The sequence below is a fragment of the Berghia stephanieae genome, chromosome 5 (assembly GCF_034508935.2).
Source record: "Berghia stephanieae isolate SIO BIC M18660-M18661 chromosome 5, UCSD_Bste_1.3, whole genome shotgun sequence".
Taxonomy (NCBI): domain Eukaryota; kingdom Metazoa; phylum Mollusca; class Gastropoda; order Nudibranchia; family Aeolidiidae; genus Berghia; species Berghia stephanieae.
This window is the reverse complement of record NC_088364.1, coordinates 47,640,617-47,665,451: the sequence shown is the minus strand read 5'-3', so window position 1 is coordinate 47,665,451 and position 24,835 is coordinate 47,640,617. Positions and strand designations below refer to the sequence as shown.

Sequence of the window (24,835 nt, the reverse complement as noted above, 5' to 3'; positions counted from 1 at the left end):
TGTCGCCACTCCTTTCTATCGCATTGTTGTCATTTAAAATAATACAATAATATTAAAATTTCGTTTGGTGTTTTAACTAATCAAGTAATATGAGTTTCATTAGTTTCTTCCGTCCAAAAAAAAAAACAGTTATAACGTCTGTATTTTTAAAAGGTCCAATAGAATATTTGGGGACCCCGATAGCTCAGTTGATAGAGCACTCTCTTTATACGCAAAGGGCCAGAGATCGATCCCGGGTGCAGTCGATTTTTTCTGAATCCCTGTCTACTCAGCAATGAATGGGTAGCTGAGTTTGTTAGATCTGGCGAAAAGTCACCATCGACCCCTCTTATCACCTCATCCACCCCCTCTTATTATAACTTCACGTCTCTCTCTTACTCTTCAATGCTCGCTGCCCTCTAATGTGTGTGTGTGTGGGGGGGGGGGGGGGGGGGGTAGGAGTTGCGTGTGTGTATCAACGCCACGAACAACTCGATCAACGCCTTGGGCGATGCCATTATCTCCGTTAATGGGGATAAATTTCAAATTTTATTAAATTATCGAAGTAACAATGAAGTACGGTGAGCAAATAAAGAAGGCATCACCCCTCTTCTCTAATTAGGTTACAATTTGAAATGAGTGTGACTACTCCGTGTGTTTTACTCCTGTAGGCCACGGTTTTCATCGTGTAGCGGTCTTTAACGGTTCAAGAATGAACGGACCGGTCTAGAGACCGGTCCTTGCGGTCTTCATTTCCCAAGGACCGTAGGACCGTGGTCCTTAAGCTTGCCAAGGACCGCCCCGCAGTACTGGATACATACTTTGTGCAACTGATCTTCTGGTATCAGATTGATGTTATCTTATTTTCTAGCCTAAATTAATGCTGGTCATCAATATAGATCACCCATCCTCGGTCTTAAACTACCCTTAATTATAGGAATCTGCCTATCAACCCTGATATTATAATAGTTATACAACTTTATGTTCAATATGTAACCCTTTCATTTATTAGTCTTCCGAAGGACTGGTTACAATAACACTTCCAAGGACTTTGGAGCTGGAAGAGTAGAAGGCGTGACATCATGACTCCTCTGCCCTATTCCCTCACCAGGGTTTCAAAATATTGTGACAAAAACTCACTAACCGTGAAGTTGATTGCAGGCAAGTAATGAAATTAAAAATTTCCTTTATTCCAAGAGAAGACTGGATAACCCAGGCGCCAGCCGTAGTGAAGCGCCGGAAATTGAGCGAAGGTGAGGTGACTTATTGCTCAAGGCCACGCAGCACAGCGGCGGGTGATCGAACTCGGTACCTTTCGGGGACCAAGCAAAGACCGTGCCGCTGGCTATTGAAAAAGAATAACATGAGAAAAGTTGACGTCACTCTGGTCTTTTAAAAAATTGTTTGTTGACCGCCAGGTGGGTGATTAGTTCCTACTCAATTATCTCAACGGACAATAATTGTTTAAGCTTACACTTAGTTTTGTGTGTTAGTACGATTGAACTGGCGGGTATCACTTGCAAGTATTTTATTTAAAAACATACCATCGAAAGTAATGCCCTTGTAGTTTTGCTTATTTAAGCAATCACTGTCATTGTTTACTCAATAATGACTGTTTGGATTGTTATATATATGGGGTTAAAAGGGCGTTGTTACGTTGCCTTTCACTCCAAATTGATTCGTTATTATGTTGGTGCGAAGCCGATTAAGAAAATTTAATTTGAAGTGAAAAGGACTTATCTAGAAGTTAATCAATAAAAATTTAAAGATTTAAGAAGTTAAAGAAAATATCCACTCTTTCTTTTAAATCGGGTATATTATTCATAATTTAGACCTTAACGTTTTCAGTTTCTGCCCCCCCCCCCTTTCCCCCTCCCTCACCCCCGTCGCTATAATAGCGGATTTATGAGATATTCTCGAGTTCAGTATAGTTCTTTCTCCTTTATTCCATCCATCATTTTGGAAATCCCTCTCTTTTCCTATCTTTTCTTAAAATAAACATAATCGTTGAAAAATGTTTTGAACCCGTAGAAAAAAATCAATGACTGTATAATAATTTCACAAATTTAATTGGCTTAATTAGTAATTGTAAAGCCAGCTGTAATAAGCTTTTGGTGCATATGAAAACAAATCTAACGTGTAATAGGGAATACGAAGTGGGCGGGACTTTCTGATATTTTTGATGATTTAGAATTAACATTTTCTAAAATGATCGTCATAGCTGACTTGCATTCATTGCAGAACAAAGCCTTTTACAACCTATTAGTTACAAAATATCTAACAATCATACTTTGAGCAGTGGGATAAAGATATTATTTCATGGCTATGGATTTATTAAATTCGTTACTTATTTACCGCGCATCGACACTAGAACACAAGCTTGGGTGTTAAGTGGCGCGCTAAAAATAACTCATTTAAATTTAGTAAATCCAAAGCCATAAAAGGGTCCTATAATATTCCACCCTCTCCCTAAATAGTAACGCGTAATGATATTATGTTTACAATAATAATAAGAAATAAATAACAATGTGAAATTGAATGTAAGCGTCAATTTAATTATTCTGTATCTGTTTTTGTGATTAAATTGAAGCTTACATTCAATTTCACATTGTTATTTATTACAATAATAATTTGTGACATCAGATTATAAATCGTTAAATTTCACTAAAATCAGATTCTTTAAAACACATCATTTAAATGTTTTTGAAGATGTCTTTTATTCAACGTTGACGAAATAGGAATCGATTGAGGGATAGAATAAATTATTTCTTACACTCTTGCGCTTTGGAATTCGAACTTTGTTCCCAACGCGGACTCGCAAGCTCGTACATTGGTTGGGAACACGTCCGGAATTCCAAAAAGCAAGAGCGTTAGAATCGTTTATTGTACCATAAAGATGCAAGAACAATCACGCAAATGCAACTTTATGATATACTTATACTGTAATACTGTAATACTGCAATAATATATTATTTACAGAAATACAAAAAAAAAGTTTAAAGGGTGATTTCCGTTAAATAATTACAGTTTGGTTAAGTAATCCATTTCTCAAGCTTAAATACAATTCGCATAACTTAAATTGAAAATATTGTATCAAAACAATCAATAAAAACGTGAGCTACGAGACTTTTGCCTGACATTCGACATCTATCCTATTTAGAAAGATTAAAGTATCACTAAAAAAATCGTGGAATATGAGGTGATCATATTCATATATATATATATATATATATATATATATATATATATATATATATATATATATATATATATCTAGACTGGTGTTTATCACCAAATGGGTTATAATGATTTTTTAAAAAAATATTCGCATGTTACAAACACTAGGGGAGATAAGTTTAAGATATTTGATGAAAGATGTATTCCGTCTATGAGAAAAAATAAACAATTCAAAATTCAAAGGAATGTGACAATTTGGAATCATTGAAAATTTCAGAAAAAAATTTCTAATTCAATTATTATTTTTAAGAATGCCATTGATAAAGAACTTACCAACATAATATTTGATTTTGACGAGTAATGTAACATGACATTGGATATTATTGCATTTTGTGTTTAAAACTCTCGAAGTACAAGTTGTAAATAGAGTTGATTATACTGCGAATATTGAATATAAAATTTATTTTTGTATTAGATAATTAACACTCAATCTTATCCGTTAATTAACATTGAATAATGTTTATGTAATTGATAAATTGTTTCTATGCATACAAGTTACAAAAAGCATTGAAAGATTTATAGATAGAATGAAGTTGACGTCACTCGGGTCTTTGTTATTGTTTTTTGCCATCCACGTTTATGAGTAATTCTTACTTAACTGTATTATCCCGATTATAATAGTTCATGGTTACACAGAGTTTTGTGTGTTGGTCCATTATACTTACGGATGGCAATGTTGTAGCTTCTTAGCCAAGCCCATACTATCTATTAGCTCTTAAACGATACGATACGATAGGAAACTAGAAGATTACATGATTTAAGCAATTGGATATCTCAGACCTGCCTACTACTACAAAAATTCGTAGAATAACAAAATAGGATTCAATGGTCTGATGTCACGTCCGCCCATCTTGGTTCTAAACAAAAAAGATATGTACATTTTATTCTTCATGCTGGCTAGAACATTTTCACATGTCATGCAATCAGAATGTATAAAAGTCAAAACATGATCAGATTTATAATGTTTTTTTTTCCTCTGGATACACTTTAATGCTTGTCGGAGAAGTATTTCATAAGGGCGTCTACCGTTGTTCTGATAGTTTAGAACCAGTTACCAAGTTACTATGCGTCAATACGAGGAAAGTGACGTCACGACTGTTGAAGCCAAGACGTTTGAAATGTTATTACATCATTGTGAGGGTAAATTGTTGATCTACTCTTATTTTTATCTGCTAAGAACTAAGAATTTTTACATTTTCAAGTCGGCAGGTCTGATATCTGACTATAGGCAACCCGACCATTTAAAAGCTATCTTTTGATAATCTTAATTTCAATCACTCATTTCATGTGACCCATCGCCTCAAAACGGTATTAGGACGGGATGGTTTAGATGCTAAAAATTGTATTTATAGCCAAAAATATGGGACTTGGTGCCAACATGTTTTTGGTCAATTAAGAAGAAAAAGAAAAAGTTCTTAAGGAGTTTAAAAGTAAAATGTCACAACTCATCAACTCAACTTTAACCAGTTAACTGCCGTACTCTGGAAAAACTAAAACTCGCGATTATCCCAGGTTTGAGAGTTTTTGCCAAGATGAGGGTCATCTAAATCGATCAATATTTGAAGAACGAGTTTTCTGGCCAAATTTTGAAATAAAAGGTTTTTTTCCCCAGAGTACTACAATTATTTGGTTAAATTCACTATTTGCCTTCTGTTTCATCCCAACATAGTGCCAGATTTGGACAGTGGGTCCCTTCGTGCATTCTCTAACAAATTTTTATCAAACGTTTTCTTCTTGCATTTCATCATTCCCGTCAATCATCGGTTTCATGGCCTCACCTTTTACAGCATCATTTCGAGAATCCATCTCTTTTTCTTTTACGTTAGAAATGTGTATAGTTCTCTGTTCTCGACATTTCAAAATGTCATACTTAGAAGATATTATCTCGTTTAAAAATAAGTAGTTTGTAAGATAAGATACGCCGATTAAAGTCAACGTCCCCAGGATCATTGCAAGTGTCCGATAGGGGAATTGCTGAACGCCCGTATTTTCATCATAAAGAGGCAACTTCAAGACCGCAGGAAGCCCAAGAATGGGTTCTCCGCACAAAATACGAAGAATGAAGGCAACAACAAATCCTGAAATACATCCGTAACTGTTTGATGCATCCAACCAAAGCACTACAGTCAGCTGTGGCAGCAAAATGACGTACATAAGGTCTCCACAAAGCACAAATAGCCCGTAGATTGTGTGGACTGTGATGGCCACTATAGTACCCAGGGAACCGAATATTAAAACACATATTCGGAGAACCCACGTGATTTCTCTTTTAGATGCCTGTGGAAAAATAAAAAAGATCATTGCTGATATTTTGCCTGAAAAATTTCAAGAAGTTGCTTCCGTTGAAACCACTTTTAATGGAGTGGTGGATGGCATCGATTGTAGAGCGCCTCTCTCATGGCCAGGCGGAGGTGACATGACAGTCAGGTCGTAAGTTTGACACACCGCCGCCGCAAAAGTTTTTTATTCTCTATTGTCTTCTGGCAATTCTCTACTCACTTTATATATGTATTATTAATATAAATGCCTTTTCTCACACCGTATTATGGGGGAATGACTGATATAAAAAAGTCCTCCAGAGCCATTCGACCCATGGAGCCGGAGTTTATCCCTGTTTCTATAGCGTGAAACGGACAATAGCAATTGCTTGCTATCCTTTGGAAAAGATCCCTATCATCTCACAATAACCTCAATAAAATCAAGAAAATGTAAAGGGATTGGGCATATTTTGAGAAAAAGGATGATGGCAATATCATGAAAAAAGCATTGAAATGGAACCCACAAGACCAGCAGGAAAGAGATCGTCTACCAGCAACCCGGAGGCGTGCTTTGGGCAGCGAACTGAAGACTATCAAGTTGACATGGGGTGAACCAAAGAAGATGGCCCAAGACCGTCCCACGTAGAGTTCTGTGGTAAAATCCCTATGCTCCAGTGGGACTTCAAAGGGATGTCTTTTTTCTTATATGTTCCTCTCTTGCTTTGTCTAGCACTGTTTCATACATGCCTTTTCAGTACTTTATCTTACATCAGTGGCTGTTCTATAATTACTCAACTTAATGTTAATACCGAATTAATAATGAATAATCCTGAATACAGAATGAATATACCTGTGGTCTGAATATATCCTGATAGATATTCTTTGTCATCACTGAACTACTTGACAGGAAGCATGAATCAGCTGAAGACATAACGGCGGCAGCCATGGCCCCAATGCCAATGATTCCAACCACCGTGGGGGTCAAGTAGCTTAGAGTGAGGGGTAAGATGAAGGCATACATGTCTTGAGGTAGTGGAACCTCCCCGTCATACGCTGTCTTGTTCCAGTCTGGTAGAATGATGATGATAGTTATTATTTTAAGGTATATAATGGTGAAATGGTAATGAAGAACATTTATATAAGTGATATTAAGCTATGGACTGTAAAAAGTAATAAAAAAAAATGAATATAACAGCTTCAAAAAAGTACAAAATACCAAACACGGTGCTTTGTTCTTTTTTTTTTAAAAGTTGTTATACTCATTTTTGAATATTTATATATCACATATCCATCGACTTTCCATACTCACTCAACTTTACAATGCTTCATTTATTGTCTCGGGATGTGACAATTAAACAGTCCAATCTCATCCAGTACAAGTTACCCATTGGGTGCATTTTTATACTTGTAATATTCTATTACAAATACCACAGCATTTCGAGGTGTAACCTGCTAGAGACAGAACACAGACACCCGAATTTTCCATCATCAAAACCAAGATTGATGATGATAATGGTTAAGTAAACCAACTGACAACTGCCTCAACCTGGTTTCATGTCAACATTAACTGGATCAAGAAAATCAAATTCACAGTCAAAATTATCAAAAAATAGGAAATTTACATTTCTTTGAAGCAGATAGTAGGTGTAGCTGAAAGTTTTGATGTCTATTGGATAATTTTTATTGTATTGAACGCACCAGTCGACACAAAACATCAAAATGTGACATTTTTCCCCATGTAGTAATTGCATTTTGTTTAGCTGTAAAATAAGAAAATTGTATCTCCTCAATGAAGGCGTTTTAAAAGTTATGCTTTATACCCAGTTTTTCGCACCAAGTTCTTCCTGACATAATAATAAATAGGGGAAAGTTGTTTTTAGTGCAAGGAAAGATGGGGAAAACCCAGGTGTTAGCCGCAGTGCAGCGCCGCACTCGGAGCTAGGGCGAGGTTATTTGCCCAAGGCCACACAGAGCAGCGGATATTCAAACTCGTGACATTTCGGTACCGCTGAGCCACTTGCCCCATAAAAACCCTTTTAAGACGATTAGTCACAGAAACATGTGTATAACGCAATGCTTCTTCTTCTTCTTCTTCTTCTTCTTCTTCTTCTTTTCTTCTCTTTATCTTCTTTTTTTCTTATTCTTTTCTCTTCTTTCTCTCTTCTCTCTTTCTTCTTCTCTTTTCTTCTTCCTTTTCTCTCTTCTTCTCTTCTTCTTTTCTCTTCTTCTTCTTCTCTTCTTCTCTTCTTCTTCTTCTTCTTCTTCTTCTTCTTCTTCTCTTCTTCTTCTTCTTCTTCTTCTTCTTCTTCTTCTTCTTCTTCTTCTTCTTCTTCTTCTTCTTCTTCTTCTTCTTCTTCTTCTTCTTCTTCTTCTTCTTCTTCTTCTTCTTCTTTCTTTCTTCTTCTTCTTCTTCTTCTTCTTCTTCTTCTTCTCTTCTTCTTCTTCTTCTTCTTCTTCTTTTTTCTTCTTCTTCTTTCTTCTTCTTTTCTTCTTCTTTTCTTCTTCTTCTCTTCTTCTTCTTCTTCTTCTTCTTCTTCTTCTTTCTTCTTCTTCTTCTTCTTTCTTCTTCTTCTTCTTCTTCTTCTTCTTCTTCTTCTTCTTCTTCTTCTTTCTTCTTCTTCTTCTTCTTCTTCTTTCTTCTTCTTCTTCTCTTTCTTCTTCTTCTTCTTCTTCTTCTTCTTCTTCTTCCTTCTTCTTCTTCTTCTTCTTCTTCTTCTTCTTCTTCTTCTTCTTCTTCTTCTTCTTCTTCTTTCTTCTTCTTCTTCTTCTTCTTCTTCTTCTTCTTCTTCTTCTTCTTCTTCTTCTTCTCTTCTTCTTCTTCTTCTTCTTCTCTTCTCTTCTTCTTCTTCTTCTTCTTCTCTTTTTTCTTCTCTTCTTCTTCTTCTTTCTTCTTCTCTTCTTCTTCTCTTCTTCTTCTTTTCTTCTTCTTCTTCTTCTTCTCTTCTTCTTTCTTCTTCTTCTTCTTCTTCTTTTTCTTCTTCCTTTTAAGTCTGTAACTTCAGATTTTGAAGATCCCACAGACCACAGTATCTTTTTTTTCATTGGAGATGTGAAACTTTTCCACTAATGTCGATGGTATGAACGAGTACAAGTCGTGTGCATCCACTCTTGAGTAGGGAACCGTAAACTTGAATGACTTCCTCTTATTTTGTTGAATATCACCGAGAGGACTTTGTCACGCTTTCTTCTCTGTTGTAGTGGTTCGAGATTTAAATCAGTTTCATATTTTTTGTCTTTGTTGTTTTGATTAATACATTTCCTTGCTCTCTTCAATGCTATATTATTTCCCAGAGCTGACCATATTATGTAAACACATTTCTAATGTACAATTTGCCTTCTTTATAAATTAATATTTTTATATTATCCACCAAGAGGAAAGAAGAAGAGAGAAGAAGAAGAAGAAGAAGAAGAAGAAAAAGAAAAGGAAGGAAAAGAAGAGTAGTAGTTGAAGTAGTAGTAGGAGTAGTAGTAGTAGTAGTAGTAGTAGTAGTAGTAGTAGTAGTAGTAGTAGTAGTAGTAGTAGTAGTAGTAGTAGTAGTAGTAGTAGTAGTAGTAGTAGTAGTAGTAGTAGTAGTAGTGGTAGTAGTAGTAGTGGTGGTGGTGGTGGTGGTGGGTAGTAGTAGTACAGTAGTATAGTAGTAGTAGTAGTAGTAGTAGTAGTAGTAGTAGTAGTAGTAGTAGTAGGGGGGGAGGGGGAAAAGAAGAAAAATGGAGGAGGAGGCGGAGGAGGAGGAGGAGAAGAAGAAGAAGAAGAAGACAATGATGATGATGATCATCATCAATGCCACCATCATCATCATCATCATAATATAGGAATAACAAAAGGATCAAAGAGATTGTTATTTGCAATCACTTTAGTGTCTACTTTTGCTGTTTAAGCTGTTGTTGCAGAAGTGTCCATGGTGGTAATAATTTTTTTTAATGATGGTGATGATGATTCTGATGATGATTTTGATGACGGGTTGTCGATAGCGAACAAGCCCGAAAATGACGAAGACGACAGCGATGATAATGATGATGGTTGTGGTGAAGCTGATGTTACTCCTCCTACTGCTGCTGCTGTTGCTGCTGATGATGATGATGATGATGATGATGATGATGATGATGATGATGATGATGATGATGATGATGATGATGATGATGATATTATAATTACCTGCAGCCCCTCCAGCTAGACCCATGATAACAGGAGGTGTGGCCAGTAACAGTGTGAAGGGTAAGGCAAGCAGCGTTGAGGTGCGGGCAATCTCTGCTGTCTTACAAGCTAACACTCTCTGATACAGGGCCTAGAAATAAAAGTGGTAACAGGAATGGGGATCAAAAGTGTGATGCCAAAACACGGGTTCTAATTTCAGTGAAAGTGTAAAACCACTCTTCCGGAGGACTGGATACATACCTTGTTTAATTGATCTTCTGTTTTCAGATTTATGGCGTTTAATTTTCAAATCTAATTATTTGCTGGTCGCCAATAAAGAGAATCCATCCTTGCAATTTTACATCCATTAATCTTAAGAATCTGTTTATACATCCTGATGCTAAAATAGTTATGCCACCGTATGATTCAACATGTAACCTATTTATTATAATTAGATCCTTGGAGGTCTGATGATAACCCACATATTATGGTCTAATTGTCGTAATGAAATACTCTCAAACCAATGCAAAATGTTTTCCATTAGACCAGTGTGAAATCAAGGCAATAACTGCGTTCAGTTATCAGAAATGCAACCAATAAGTGCACAGAGACAATGGCATAATACAAAGGTGAGGATAATATGGGTCAAACCTTTTTTCCAAACAAATCAAATTGTTACCTGCCATGGGATGCCCCCAAAAATACATAAGAGCCATACATCTAGGTAAGATCCGACCGTCTCCGTTGATACCTCTCCCCAGATGGATCGATCCGATTCGGAAAAAGAGACAGCCTCACTTGTCAAACAGAAAGGGAACGCAAGAATCTGATAGAGAAAAATATATAAAATTTTAAAAATAAGATTCCCTCTATTCAACCCATAGACTGGAATAACCCAGGCGTCAGTCGCAGTGCAGCGCCGCAAATTGAGCTAGGGCGAGATGACTTGCTCAAAGCCACACAGCGCAGCGACCGGTGATAGAACTAGGTACCTTTCGGGTACGAAGCAAAGACCTTACCGCGGAGCCACGCTGTCCCCAAAGAAAAGAATTTTTTAAAATTGTTAATCTTGTAAATATGTATGATTCGCCCGTAGCAACGACCCTGCAATACGTTTTCCCTCTTCAAAATAACAGAAAGACGATTGGATGATTATAGACATATTTATCTTTTTTTTTTCTTCCACGTCCTTTAGGGTCGCCTTACCGGTAATAATGGGCGGGTATCCGCCAATCCGAGACCATACAACACGTGTACCCGGAGATATCCGGTCGCGGGTAAGGGTACTCGCAATGTTCTTATTTTACTTAAATTGTATACAAAAATATTCATTTCCGTTGGGAAATGTCATGTTTTCCTCCGAATAGAACAGTATAATTAGGTGCCCCAAACGTAAACAATAACAAGTTGCTAGTGATTTTCGTAGGGACCGGAAAAATTTACGCACAATATAGGTCTCCCAATTTTGTAGTTTGAGTTGTAGGCAATACACTTTCAGTATTGAAAATGTGTTTACATAAAAGCTAACAGTTGCAGAAATAATAATATAAGACTAAATTATTCTGAAAATCAGACTCCGAATAATTCTCGTTTTGTTCACACCAGCGCAATAATTTGCTATGGTCTAAAAATAGATAGACTGTAACTTTTGATAAATTTTACCTTTTGTTCCATAAAATATCCATATCTAGACGTCTATATATTATTTGATGCATGATCGAGTATTTATGAATATGTCTTTCTTTTGCCACCTAACAGCCAAATTTTAAAGGTTATTTTTTTTCTATAATTTACATTGGAACTTGAGCTGTCAAGACAGGAACATGTGGTTTGCCATGTGCTTCTTGACCTTTGTTTACGTTTGGGGCACCTAATTATACTGCTCTATAGATGACAATGAACTGTCGTATCGATTAACAACAAATTAACATAAAAACGATAAGATACCAATGTGCACGGGGTTTTTAACTTTCGATGATCCACAGTCAAAAGGAAAGAAGGGTTCACACCAACGTAATACTCCTGTGTTCTTAAACATACATAATATTTTAAGAAATTTCGCCAGAAATCTCGTCCTTTAAACCGATTGATTAAAATGACTCTCATCTTGTCAAAAGCTCTCAAACCTGGGAATTCAATGAAGTCTCGGGTTTGTTAATTTTTGACAAGGTGAGGGTCATTTAAATCGATCGATGTTCTTAGGACGAGATTTCTGGCCAAACTTCTTAAAATGGGCTTATTCAGAGTACGACAGAATACCAAATTGTGACGGTGAGTAACATTTAAATTTCAGATAAAAGAACTTAATGGTAATTTTTAATATGTAAACAATATTTCATATTTCATTTGAGAGTTGTCCAAAGTTAGCGACAGTGCCAAAGAAATTGGACTCATCATGATCCTCACAAATAGACTCCGTCTTTAGAAAGAGTCAACTATCTATTATTATTTTTTAGGGAAAGATTCTATTCTATTCTATCTACATGTCCGAATGTTATACCGTTGCTTGTCCCTGCTATACATTTTTTTTCATTTTGTCTTAAATCAGCTTGGTATTTTTATTAATTACTTCATGATAATGTATAAATCTTTGTTAATATAACGATGGCTAGTCTGTAAGAAATTATGACAATTTCCATTCAGGACCAATAAAGTATATCTTATCTTATCTCAGATGAAAAACGGTATAAATGGAAAAGCCGCTTTTCGTTACAAAACAAATATCCGGACATTTACGTCATATTAAGGACTCGTGATTAAATACAAATGGACACTTACCAAGCCAATGGCAATGATAATAAGTTGGAATACATCAGTGTAGGCCACAGCGTACAGGCCACCACAGAACGTATAGAAAATGGCCACGACAGCAGATACAATAATGGACAACGTGGAGTCAATATCTAAGATGATTGAAATTGTAGCACCTGAAAAATAGATATGAAATATTTATGGTGGGAGGGGGGGGGGGGTTACAATTTTTTAAAACATTTCCATAATCAAGGGCATGTAATAATAGCCAGTCACACATTATATGATTTCATAAGACGCAAATAGGTTTTACTCGTTTTCTTGAAGCAATCTGTGTGGGGGAAAAGGAATAAGACAATTGTGAAAATGCGAGAAACATAGAGCAGTAGGATTAGTTAAAGATTTTAACCATTAAATGCCTTATTCATCCTCTTGACGACATTGTGAAAGATACAGAATTAGATTTCAAATTAGAGTATTTGAAATTATAATAGCAGCATTTAGGCCCAAAAAGCCCCCAACAAAACTACTAAAATAAACAATAGGCCTGTTTACGGCTACCAAACAACCTCTGCACTAATACTGTTCAACGAATGGGCAAAGTACTCTCCCCCAGATTCAACAGAACCAGATACAGAGTCACTGGTGGGTGGAAAGGGGGGGGGGGCAAAAAAGTCTTGACTGCACCAGGGATCGAATGAAGCGATTGCTCTACCAACTGAGTCTCGGGACCCGATTTAGTAATTATTGTCCTATATGCAAGCTCAGATTTATTTTTCTATATACCCTCCATAATCTTTAAATCTTTCTCATTTGGTTTTAGCCCATTTAACCATTCACATGTAGTGTTCGATTTTACTTTAACCCAGTATCATTGAATCCAGTTGCATCGATTTTAAAAGCTTTTTTCTGCCGTACATTTAAAAAACTCATTTTTTTTAACTCTCTCCTTCCCAATCAGTCTCAAAATGTTTCCCGAAACTTCACACCCACCCAACAAGAAAATAGATTTTTCCTACTCAAACAGAAAAGCAACAAGTACATTCTATATTTTATATTGCTCAACGAAAAAGGGCTCTAAAAGACAGTGTCAAATTTCTATAGCTATAAAAATATATGTATTAAAATTTTGTGATGTGCAAAAGAAAGGTGAATGATAAAATTGTTGGTTGCAGCTTAACGAATGTGACGATTTTCCTATGGTTGGTAATGAGAGGGTTAAAATGTTGATCAGAAAACGCGTCCTTCAAATATCCATCGAATAAAATGAACTTCATCTGGTTAAAAAATCTCTAACCCGGGACCATGAAAGATTTTAAAGACGTCCCAGGTTTTGGAGTTTTTGACAAAATAGGTTATGTTAATCCATCGAGATTTGAAGGACGAGTATTCTGGCTGGGATTTTGTGGGATTTTTCAGAGTACGGCAGTTTTTGATTACCTCGGTTAGCTGTCCTATTATAACACACACACACACACACACACACACACACACAAGCACATACCCACACACACACACACACACACATATATATATATATATATATATATATATATATATATATATATATATATATATATAATTCGAAAGAAAGCCCCAGCACTAAAAGTAATATAATATCGTGGATGAAAGGCTAATCTCATATATTATAGTTAAATGTGTACATAATTTCTATATGTCATTGTTGAAATAATACCCGGAAACGAGTCATTATAACAACATTAAAGCATCGCGGAATCTGGAGCACGGACTTCCCCTTATTATTTATGACAGGTCGATATTATCCAGTTAACGGTCGTACTCTGGAAATATACGTATTTAAAAAAAACATTGGCCAGAAACTCGTCCTTCAAATAATAAATTGAGAAATTAGGGAGCAGACACGGTGTAAGCATAAGCTATAGATCTGAAAGAGTGTGTAGGAAACGGTGCGTGACAAAGCAAGAAGAAAGAAAATTATCAGATGATGTTCTTTCATGTATTCTTCTTTCTTGCTTTGTCTGGCACCGTTTCATAACATGTTTTCGGGTCTTCAAATATCGATCGAATTAAATGACCTCGTCATTGCAAAAGCTCTCAAACCTGGGACCTTGCATGGAAGATAATAATAATAATAATAATAATAATAATAATAATGATGATGATGATGATGATGATGATGATGATGATGATGATGATGATGATGATGATGATAATGATGATGATGATAGTAATTATTATAATAATAATACTAATAGTAATAAAAAATAATGATAATAATAATAATAATAATAATAATAATAATAATAATAATAATAATAATAATAATAATAATCTCCCCCCCCCCTCTCTCTCTCTCTCTCTCTCTCTCTCTCTCTCTCTCTCTCTCTCTCTCTCTCTCTCTTTCTATCTTTCTTCTCTCTTTTTCTCACGCGTGCTCGAACACATATATACACAACACAAACAGATAGATTTCGTTTTCAATTTGTTACAATTTTGGCAATTCGACACAACGCCTGTAATGCGGTAGTTCGAACTTCTTTTAGAAAGAATCAACGTTGCTACCCAGCCAGGTATACATGAGTATGACCAAAATGTGGATATAAAACCTGTCCCAAGGACTCAACTTTGCTTCGTCTACAAAAGTATTCGAATCTTCGATCTACAGGTCCCACGACGAGTTTAAAACCAATTCAACAAAAAACACACTGAATCAAAGATAATATATTTGACTGATAAAACAATATCGAAGAAAACAAAACAAACAAAAATTTGAGCTTTTGTAAAGTGCAATTTCCATTAAACATATCAGAGCGCTTTATAAGGGGTACTTATCCAACACCAACACTTAATATGTAAGACGAGACGTGACACTGTTACGAGATATTACATTTTGTCCCCGACAGAGGCAATGCTGCTAACGGTAATGTGCCTACTCATTTTACACGTGAATATGCTGAGAGAATGTGAGTAAAGAGGCTTTTCTAAGGACTCCATTATGTCAGAGCGGGACTCGAACCCAGGACCTTCCGATCCGAAGGTGAGTGTCATACCACTAGACCACATAGCCGCAAGAATAAGTTGTCAAATTGTTTTATTTCTTTGTTTTCATGGTTGTTTGTATTTTAGTTATAAAAATTCTTGACCTATCAATTGATTAATTCCATATCAGAAAAAAGGCAAGGTAATATCATAATTATAGCTTAATTTCAAGGTTTTCATAAACCATATTGTTTTTTACATTTTGCCATTTCAATCTAAAACTAAATCACAGTTTAAGAGATCGTCGATCAAAATATCTGGCACATTTTTCCGACTGACGGACACTTCTGGCTGGGCATCTGCCATTGTATGGACGAAGTATTACAAATATGTACTACAAATTACACGTAAAACTGCATCTGCTTTAGCTGCTAAAAATTGAATCCATAACCAAAAATATGAAACTTAGATCAAGCAATACGTTTTATTTTGGAGAAAAAGTACAGTTATGTAAAGAGTGGAAAAGCAAAATTTCATTTAAACTCTAAATGTGGGTAGCATATCACAAGTTATGGCTTACCTAAAGCCGACAAGGTGGCTGCAGACCAAAACAGATCTCCGAAGAATTGAGGAAGAAACAAAAGAGCTCCAACTTTCTTGCCGTACTTAAGCTGAAAGGGGTCAAACATGGTGACGTAGTTTTCTCGTCGCATCTTGGGAGCGTAAAACAGACCCGCTGGTGAAAGGAACATTGCACTTTTAAAAGTTTCCGGCGATTTCTAATTGTTTAGACTTTAGTATGTTAAACCATTTGCAAATGACAGGATTCTTATTGTCAGTAGGCAGAGCCTTAGCTTTACAATCAAAGGGACCAGTATCGAGACAGGGTGCAATCGAGACCCCCCCCCCCCCCCAATCTGTTCACCGAATCGTGATCAGATAGCTGGGCCTTTGAGTTCTGAGGGAAAGTACTTTTCGACAGACTAGCGTCCTGTTCAATGGATAGCAAGCAATTCCTGCCATTTTCCCTTCATTGCTTTACATATTGGGGACAGCTCCGGCTCTGAGGGACTAATTTATATCTATTTGCAAATGACGAAACACTTTTCAAAAATTGAAAAGGTTATAGAATAATGTAAGAGCCAAAATTTAAAAATAATATAGTGCTTTGAATTGCTTAAATGTGTTTGAGAGTAACTTTTATAGAATTCGAGTTTTAACATTTTCTGACGTCATCATCATCGTCGTCATCATCATCATCATCCTCATCATGATCATCATCATCATCATCATCATCATCATCATCATTATCATCATCATCATCATCATCATCATCATCATCATCATTCAAGTTCTTTTGTTATCGCAATGATAATCGCAATGTATTAATTTTTTATCTTAAAGGTTTTTAGGGATTGCCAAAGAAAAAAAAACAAAAGAAAAAAAACAATCAATCTACTTTCTCTATTGTTAGTATCCAAAAAAGTTACGATGTTATAAGAGTTTTCTTATTGAACCATCTTAACTTTGATGGTCCCAAATGTGGCTCGCTTGGTTAAACGTACAGCAACTCAAACGTGGTCTTCCGCGAGGACGAGAGACGCATGCGCACAACCAACATGACGTTCTCTCTCTAATAACTTTTTCGCCGGTGACGTCATAGACTATCAAGGGACGCTACTCTTCCGCTAATCTCATTCCCTATAGATAAAGTCTTTAATTCATTTGGATTTACATGCATGACGGACATAGCAGACTTATCCCATCAAACTGAGAACTTGAGGAGCAAGCACACCCCAGTCAAGGAGGACCGATTTTTTGGGGTGATTTACTCGTGTTTTATTTTAATTATATTTTTTCTCCTTTTTGCACTGTTTAAAAAAAAACAACAAAAAACTTGAGCTGTTATCTAGAGCAATATCCACTAAAGGTGCTCAAAGCGCTTTACAAAGGGTCCCTGACCAACAGCAACACGTAACATATAAACCGAGACATGTCGCCAGTTAGGCGATATTACAATTTTCCCGACAGAGACAACACTGTTAACGACCAGGTACTCACTTTACACCTGAGTACGGTGAGAGAACGTGAGTTAAGAGCCTTTTCCAAGGACTCAACTATGCGCCAAGCGAGGCTCGAACCCAGGAACGTCCGATCCGAAAGGGAGTGTCATACCACTAGACCACATAGCCGCACATACACAATTTTTCAGATCTTTATCACACTAAACTGCCTCGATTTCAAGAGTTACAATTCTATGACACAGTAATGTTGTTACACTCTCCTGTCCTCTCCTCGGTTGAGAATTAAATGATGCATGGAAAGAATCTATCAATAAAGCAGTGTTTTATACCACTTACCAGGTATGTAACACAAGTTGTAACAAATAGATTTTTAGGTATACAAAAGCCTATGTGATGCAGCTCTAAGGAAACTAATCGAGTATGTAACACAAGCTGTAACCAATGGACTTTTAGGTGCACAACAGCCCAGCTGATGCAACTGTAAGGAGAATTACCAGGTATGAAAACATGCTGTAACCAATGGAAGATTGGGTACACAATAGCCTAGCCGATGCAGCTATAAGAAGACTTACCAGGTATGTAACACAAGCTAGCTGTAACCAAGGTACTTTTGGGTACACAACAATCTAGCAAATGCAGCTGTAAGGAGACTTACCATATATTATATGTAAAACAAGCTATAACCAATGGACTTTTGGGTATTCAACAACCTAGCTGATGCCACTGTAAGGATACGTACCAAGCACGTAACACATGCTGTAACAAATGAACGTTTGGGTACACAACAGCCTAGTGATGTAGTTGTAAGAAGACTTACCAGGTATGTAACACATGCTGTAACCAATGGACGTTTGAGTATATAACAGCCCGGCTGATGCAGCTGCTTCAGCACAACCATTGATAAATGCGCCGCCAAGCATGGTGGCTGGAATGAGAAATTCATGGCTACATTTTCATCTCTGCCATATATCGTATCGTATCGTTTAAGAGCTAATTGGTTCTAAAAACCTTTGTGTAAGTTTTATGCATAGATACACTTTATCAATTTTATAATTAATATACATTGTCAACTAATTGATTATATTGCGAATTAAATTTCTAATACATTGATAAGTGTCATTTTCAATATGTATAATTTACTCTCTTTACAGTAATTGGCATGCCAGACTTGTACATTCGAGAGTTTCAAATAATTGTTATACAAAAGACAATAAAATCCAATGACATGATACATTAGTCGTCAAAATCAAATATGATGTTGGGAAGATTTTTATCACTGGCATTTTAAAAATTATTATTAAGGAATAATGAATATATATATATATATCTGGTGGTTACTCTTTCATTGATCTTATAATAAATCAACAACAAAATATAGCCCACTACCATCGTCATCATCATCCTCATCATCATCATTAGCATCATCATCATCCTCATCACCATCATCAGCATTACCATCATCATCATCATCATCCTCATCATCATCATCATCATCATCATCATCATCATCATCATCATCATCATCATCATCATCATCACCACCACCATTATTATTATTATTATTATTATTATTATTATTATTATATATTATGTAGTAGTAGTAGTAGTAGTAGTAGTAGTAGTAGTAGTAGTAGTAGTAGTAGTAGTAGTAGTATGTAGTAGTTGTTGTGTGTTGTAGTAGTAGTAGTAGTAGTAGTAGTAGTAGTAGTAGTAGTAGTAATATTAGTATAGTATATCATCATATCATCATCATCATCATCATCATCATCATCATCATCATCATCATCATCATCATCATTACTTCATTTTCTTCTCTTCTTCTTCTCTTCTTCTCATCTTCTCTCTTCTTCTTCTTCTTCTTCTTCTTCTTCTTTCTTCTTCTTCTTCTTCTTCTTCTTCTTCTTCTTCTTCTTCTTCTTCTTCTTCTTCTTCTTCTTCTTCTTCTTCAACATGATCGCCATGGCCGTCACCATATTCTTACCAGTGATGGTAAATAGAGCAACCCATCGAGTTAGACTGCGGTCAGCCACTAATATCGACTCATTTGTCTGACTCTTATTCGTCTTGCGGCCAGCGATGATACCACTGACGAGAATTACGATGTAGAAGACGACGACAGAGATAGCACCAGGTATGTTGACGGCCATGCTTCAATGCTCTGAGGATTAAATAGGCGACAGGCTCTATGTTCAAACATATCATTTTAAGGTTTTCATAGTCAAATCCAATAATAATAATAATAATAATATCTTTTAAGATACACAGACATACCATCACTGGTGATCTTATTTATTTCCTCCTCAGAGGAAATTGGGAAAATGTTTAAACTTTCACAATGAAATCCAATAATGATGTTACTTTTAAAAATATTGAAACATCATCAACGATTATTTTATCCCCCCCCCCCCCCTCCATCCATTCATAATTTAATTTTCAACAAACAAAACCAATAATAATGTTATTTTTAAATGCATAAACATAGACATTAAATATTTTATCCTTTTTTTTTTTTCTTATCAGACATATTCTAAATTTGACAACCAAATCAAGTAAAAATAATTTAAAGATGAATGCTTAGGAACGTTAAATATTTTATCTTTTTCCTATTGAACGACACGCATGACTGGGCGCTTTGAAATGTAATAACAGAGAGACAAGGGTGTTATTTAAAATCATATCATGAAATGATATTATTGTATTATTTTATATAACACATCGTATAACATTACAGATGGATATCTATATAGAAAGTGGCATATAAAATGCCTTATTCCTATTCTTTCCACTCACTGAAATGATGAAAAATATTATTTTAAAAATTTCTGTTTTGTAGCATAACATAGTAATAGAAATGAACAACAACTATAACAACAACAACAACAACAGCAACACCAACTACTACAACGGCAAAAGGAACAACAACATCAACAACGAAAGACGATACAAGTTATAATGCATTCTATTTTATTTGTTTTCCATATTAATTTGTTTATTGTTGTGCTGACGAAGGGTTTGTCCCCGAAACGTCCATTGTCTGTATTGTTCATACCCGAACCCTCTCCATCATCACTCTTTCGTTTGTATTTTCACGATCTCAGGCTTCAGGCACCCCCGCCGCTCTTTATACATCAACAACGAAGAAATGTCTCATACGATTTGCGACAAGCTTCACACGATTTTCGAAATACCTAAAGGCTTACTTCTTCTCCTTCTCTCACCCTCCTTTACAGTCACACGGAGTATTAAAAAACTTTATAGCTAGTTTTCAGCTGACAGTGTATAAATCATTCTGTGATGCATTTTTCAAGTGCACAATTATTGTTAATAAAACTAGACTCTACCAGTATCTTCCATAAGCAAAATGCTTTCTTTAGAATAAGGGATATTACAATCCCAATATCTCGACTGTCTGATATCTTTTTATATGATTTCATTTGCTTTCTATTTAAGGAGCGATTATTTGGGAAATTCAGAGTTATTTGGGCAGTGTGACCCAAATAGTCAGGTCATCATTTGAGCAATATGCCTAAAAGAACCACTGATAATTTAGGCAATATTATAATAAAGATTGAAAAGAGAATTTTTAAAAATCAAGAACAAAAATGGCTTGCGATCACTGAGAATAATGATACGGACAATGCAGGAGTCAAAAATAAGAATTAACCTCAACGAGAATCGAACCGAGATCATCTAGGTTTTAAATCTAACTGCTTAACCACTTACTACAGGGCTACTTGACTTATGGCAAACATTTTTTTTTATTCTTAATATTTTTCAAGTAAAGAATTACATTTTTTTTTTCTTTAAATGTTGGACAGAAGCACTTCACATATTTTATCATCAAAGCTCGTATTAAATAAGTTTTACCCTCAGATGTTACCTTTCATGACCCCGAAAGCTGAATTGACCAATGTGGCCATCCTCTTGGTTAAAATTTTCACCTTGCCCAAATAAACAGTACAAAGTCAAATAAGTATTTGGGCATACACCAAAAACATAGTATATTCATTTTGTTAATAAAATGTGCAGTGTGGATCAGCGGTCTTTGCTTCGTACCCGAAAGGTACCGAGTTCGTTCACTCGCCGCTGCGCTGTGTGGCCTTGAGCAAGTCACCTTGCCCTAGCTCAATTTGCGGCGCTGCCCTGCGGCTGACGCCTGGATTATTCCAGTGTTCCATTGGAATAGACCCTAGAGACAAATTACCCATAAGGAATGACTAATGGGAATTATATTTATTTTATTTATTTAAAAGATTTACTTAAAATATCGATGGTTTAAGATGACCCCCAAAATCGTCACAAATTCTCACACATCTTCCTTATAAGTCTCTGAATTGAAACTTTTTGACATATTGGGAAGAGCAATGTGTACAAATTGATATAAAGGTTTCAAGAAACAGAACAAAATGCCAAACACGGAATGCTTTGAGATGAAACCCCCTTCCAGTCAATAACAAAAACAGTAAAAAACGTTGATACATCGCTTGAAATCCATGGAGACGGCAGCAAACTATTTAATTTGGCACGCATATTTTAAGTAATCAGTATTTGAAGTGAAAGTTTTCTGACATAATTTTTTTTTAAAGTGTACTTTATTTACGTTCAGCAGCATTGTCTTTAGCTTAGTAATTTTCCCTACTTTTGGACATTTGTCAGGAAAAAAATGAGTCATCAATAATATCTCTTGGAATGTTAATATGCAACGACTAAAACCCGTATATTATGGTAAAATCCAATTTTACATGAAAACAGCAAAACGTATCAATCATTACCGGCGGGGTATACATGTAACCCGCTGCCCCCAAACAGTATTATGTCGGGGTGTTGATTTTGAAACCGGAACAGAATGTATTGTCCAAAATTAAAAGACTTATTTTAAATTCATTAATATCTACTACCATGCGGCCTGGGTTCGAAGTTCACTCGGCGCATAGTTGAGTCCTTGGAAAAGGCTCTTTACTCACATTCTCCGGTACTCAGGTGTAAAATGAATAACTGGCTGTTAACAGCGTTTTCTCTGTCCGAAAAAAATTGTAATATCGCCTAACAGGCGTCAAATCCCGACCTACATGTTAAGTTTTGCTGTTAGCCAGGGACCTCTAGTAAAGCGATTTGAGCAAGGTTAGTGGATATTGTTCTATATAAAAGCTCAATTTTTTATCATTTGGGGGTTCCTTTAGCTCATTTGGGAGAGCACTCGCTTCACACGCAAAGGGACCGTGATCGATCCTGGGTGCAATCAACATTTTTTTCTTACCCCCCCTCCCCCCAGTCCACCCAGCAGTGAATGGGTAGCTGAATATGTTAGTTTTTTTTGGCCGAAAAGTACTTTGCGATAGACTAGCGTCTTATCCAAAGGATAACAAGCAATTGCTATTGTCCGATTCGCGTTATAGAAAATCGGAATAAACTCCGGCTTCATGGGCCGAATGGCTCTGAAGGACTACTTTTTTTTTATTATTATTATTATTTTGATTATCATGAGCTGGCCTTTAACAGATTAATTGCCGTACACTCTGAAAAGACACGTATGAAAAAAAATTGGCCAGAAAACTCGTCCTTCAAATATCGATCGATTTAAATGATCCTCATCTTGGTAAAAACTCTCAAACCTGGGACCTCGACTTGGTCAACTTTTTAAATGTTGAGTCTTGCCACAGTACGGGAGTTATTTGGTTAAAACTTAAAACCATGTCTAGGGTATTATTTTGATGATAAAGACATAAATAGCTCAATTTGACCCTATTTCGATAATCTGAAGTTGAGTCTTCTCACAGTACATTGGTTGACTCCAACTATTGGTATCATAGAGGCGTTTGCCGTATCCTGCTTGAGTGAATAGATGTACCTTATTAAAAACCTCCTCTCGCACAACAGTCAGCGTTAATGTACACGTTTTATTCATGTGTAAATGTTAAGCAATAGGGTAGTCTCGCATTCATGAAATACCATTCCACGAAGGCATGAATGAGCCTTGTAAAAATAAAAACAATATCCATTTAGTTATTATTTAAAAACCAATTAGATCGATAAATAGAATCCCAGAAGAAGAATAATCAAGATGATTATTCGTAATAGTTGTCTGTCTATATTCTAATGTCAGTGTCTCAAAAAAATAGTGCTGACTTGAAAAAACAAAAAAACAAAAACAAAAAAACAAAAAACAAAAAAAAACAAAGACAACCAAGTATGACCAGTGACGAGATTGATTTCCGTGACTGCCAAACTCTTACCATGGACATTGTGTTTTTAGCTGGTTCACTATCACTCAAAATCCCAATCAACTAACCAACATGAAAGATTACCTCGTTGTGCGGCTATGTGGTCTTGTGGTACCGTATGACATTCGCTTTCGGATCGGAAGGTCCTGGGTTCGAGCCTCGCTCGGTGCTTAGTTGGGTCCTTGGAAAAGGCTCTTTACTCACATTCTCTCACCGTACTTTGGCCGTTAACCGCGTTGTCTCTGTCCGAAAAAATTATAAGGGACCCTTTGTAAAGCGCTTTGAGCACGTTTAATGGACATTGCTCTATATAAAATCTATTCTTTAAAAATATATTGGGAGTAGAGGATGCCGACAATCGACCAGTACTGTTGGAATAGGAGCAATGATTTCGTGAGGCTTGTTCAAGGAATAAAAATGAAGCATTGAGAAGCGATTGAGCTGGGTGCATCCGTCAAAATGCACTAAATAAGTATTTTATCTTGTACTTTAGTTTTATCCGAAGTGTGCTTATTTGTAGGTCTGATAATCCAATTTGTTATGGTCTCATTGTTACACTGGAAACACTCTTACATTACAAAAAGATTAAAGGAGACCATAATGGCGTTATAAGATCTGCAAATATGTGCACCTAGGTTTTTCTAGCTTAACAAGTAGAACGTCTCGATAAAAGTTGTTTTTAGTTGTTGTTTTTTTTGTTTTTTTTTTTTGCTTTTCATCAATGTGTAATAACTCTTTTTGTTGTCAGACCACTATATATATGAAAATGAAATACTTATAAAACAAACTAACCGGGCCTTGTCCCACAATCTCCAAAACATCACTATCATATATTGAATTTGACTGGAGAATCTAACATCTATTTTAACAACCCTCTTCTCTTTGATTTAGTAAATAAACCAGTCAAAAATAAAGCATATTGACAGCTCGACTTCACCTCGCGCCGGCCTTAACTTGTATCGAATTGGATCATCATAACTTGTTACGTCACTTACATAATAAGAAGAAAGAGGAGTAATACTCAACAGATTGATTTTTTTTTTAAATTGTTGACATTTGAACTAAAATCTACTTCCAATTGAGGGTTGCCTGGTTGGATTATTTTAATCCAAACTGCCTATTTTAAAATATACTCTGACGTCTTTCGATTGCCATTTTAAGTTTTGATTTTTTGGATTATTTTTGGATTATTCTTTCTGCAAGAGAATTTTTAAAATATTAATATTTTTAATGCAATAACATATTTCAGATAACAATATCTATTACAAT

The 24,835-nt window shown here is 35.8% G+C and overlaps 1 protein-coding gene across 2 annotated transcripts in view; it reads right to left on the bottom strand.

Moving 5' to 3' along the window:
• Positions 1 to 4,801: 4,801 nt before the first annotated feature.
• LOC144973064 (high-affinity choline transporter 1-like) overlaps positions 4,802 to 24,835 on the bottom strand; it is a 22,857-nt gene continuing 2,823 nt past the window's right edge. The window contains exons 1-9 of one of the 2 annotated variants that reach the window (XM_078915047.1): positions 23,651 to 23,742; positions 19,327 to 19,503; positions 18,163 to 18,270; positions 15,902 to 16,057; positions 12,388 to 12,536; positions 10,289 to 10,435; positions 9,631 to 9,760; positions 6,325 to 6,542; positions 4,802 to 5,493 (exon numbers count right to left, since the gene is read on the bottom strand). In XM_078915047.1, coding sequence (XP_078771173.1) covers positions 4,936 to 5,493; positions 6,325 to 6,542; positions 9,631 to 9,760; positions 10,289 to 10,435; positions 12,388 to 12,536; positions 15,902 to 16,057; positions 18,163 to 18,270; positions 19,327 to 19,492 — 1,632 coding nt within the window. In that variant the 5' untranslated portion in view covers positions 19,493 to 19,503; positions 23,651 to 23,742 and the 3' untranslated portion in view covers positions 4,802 to 4,935. Of the gene's footprint in view, positions 5,494 to 6,324; positions 6,543 to 9,630; positions 9,761 to 10,288; positions 10,436 to 12,387; positions 12,537 to 15,901; positions 16,058 to 18,162; positions 18,271 to 19,326; positions 19,504 to 23,650; positions 23,743 to 24,835 lie in introns of those variants that run through there. The other variant, XM_078915046.1, reaches the window with a different exon arrangement.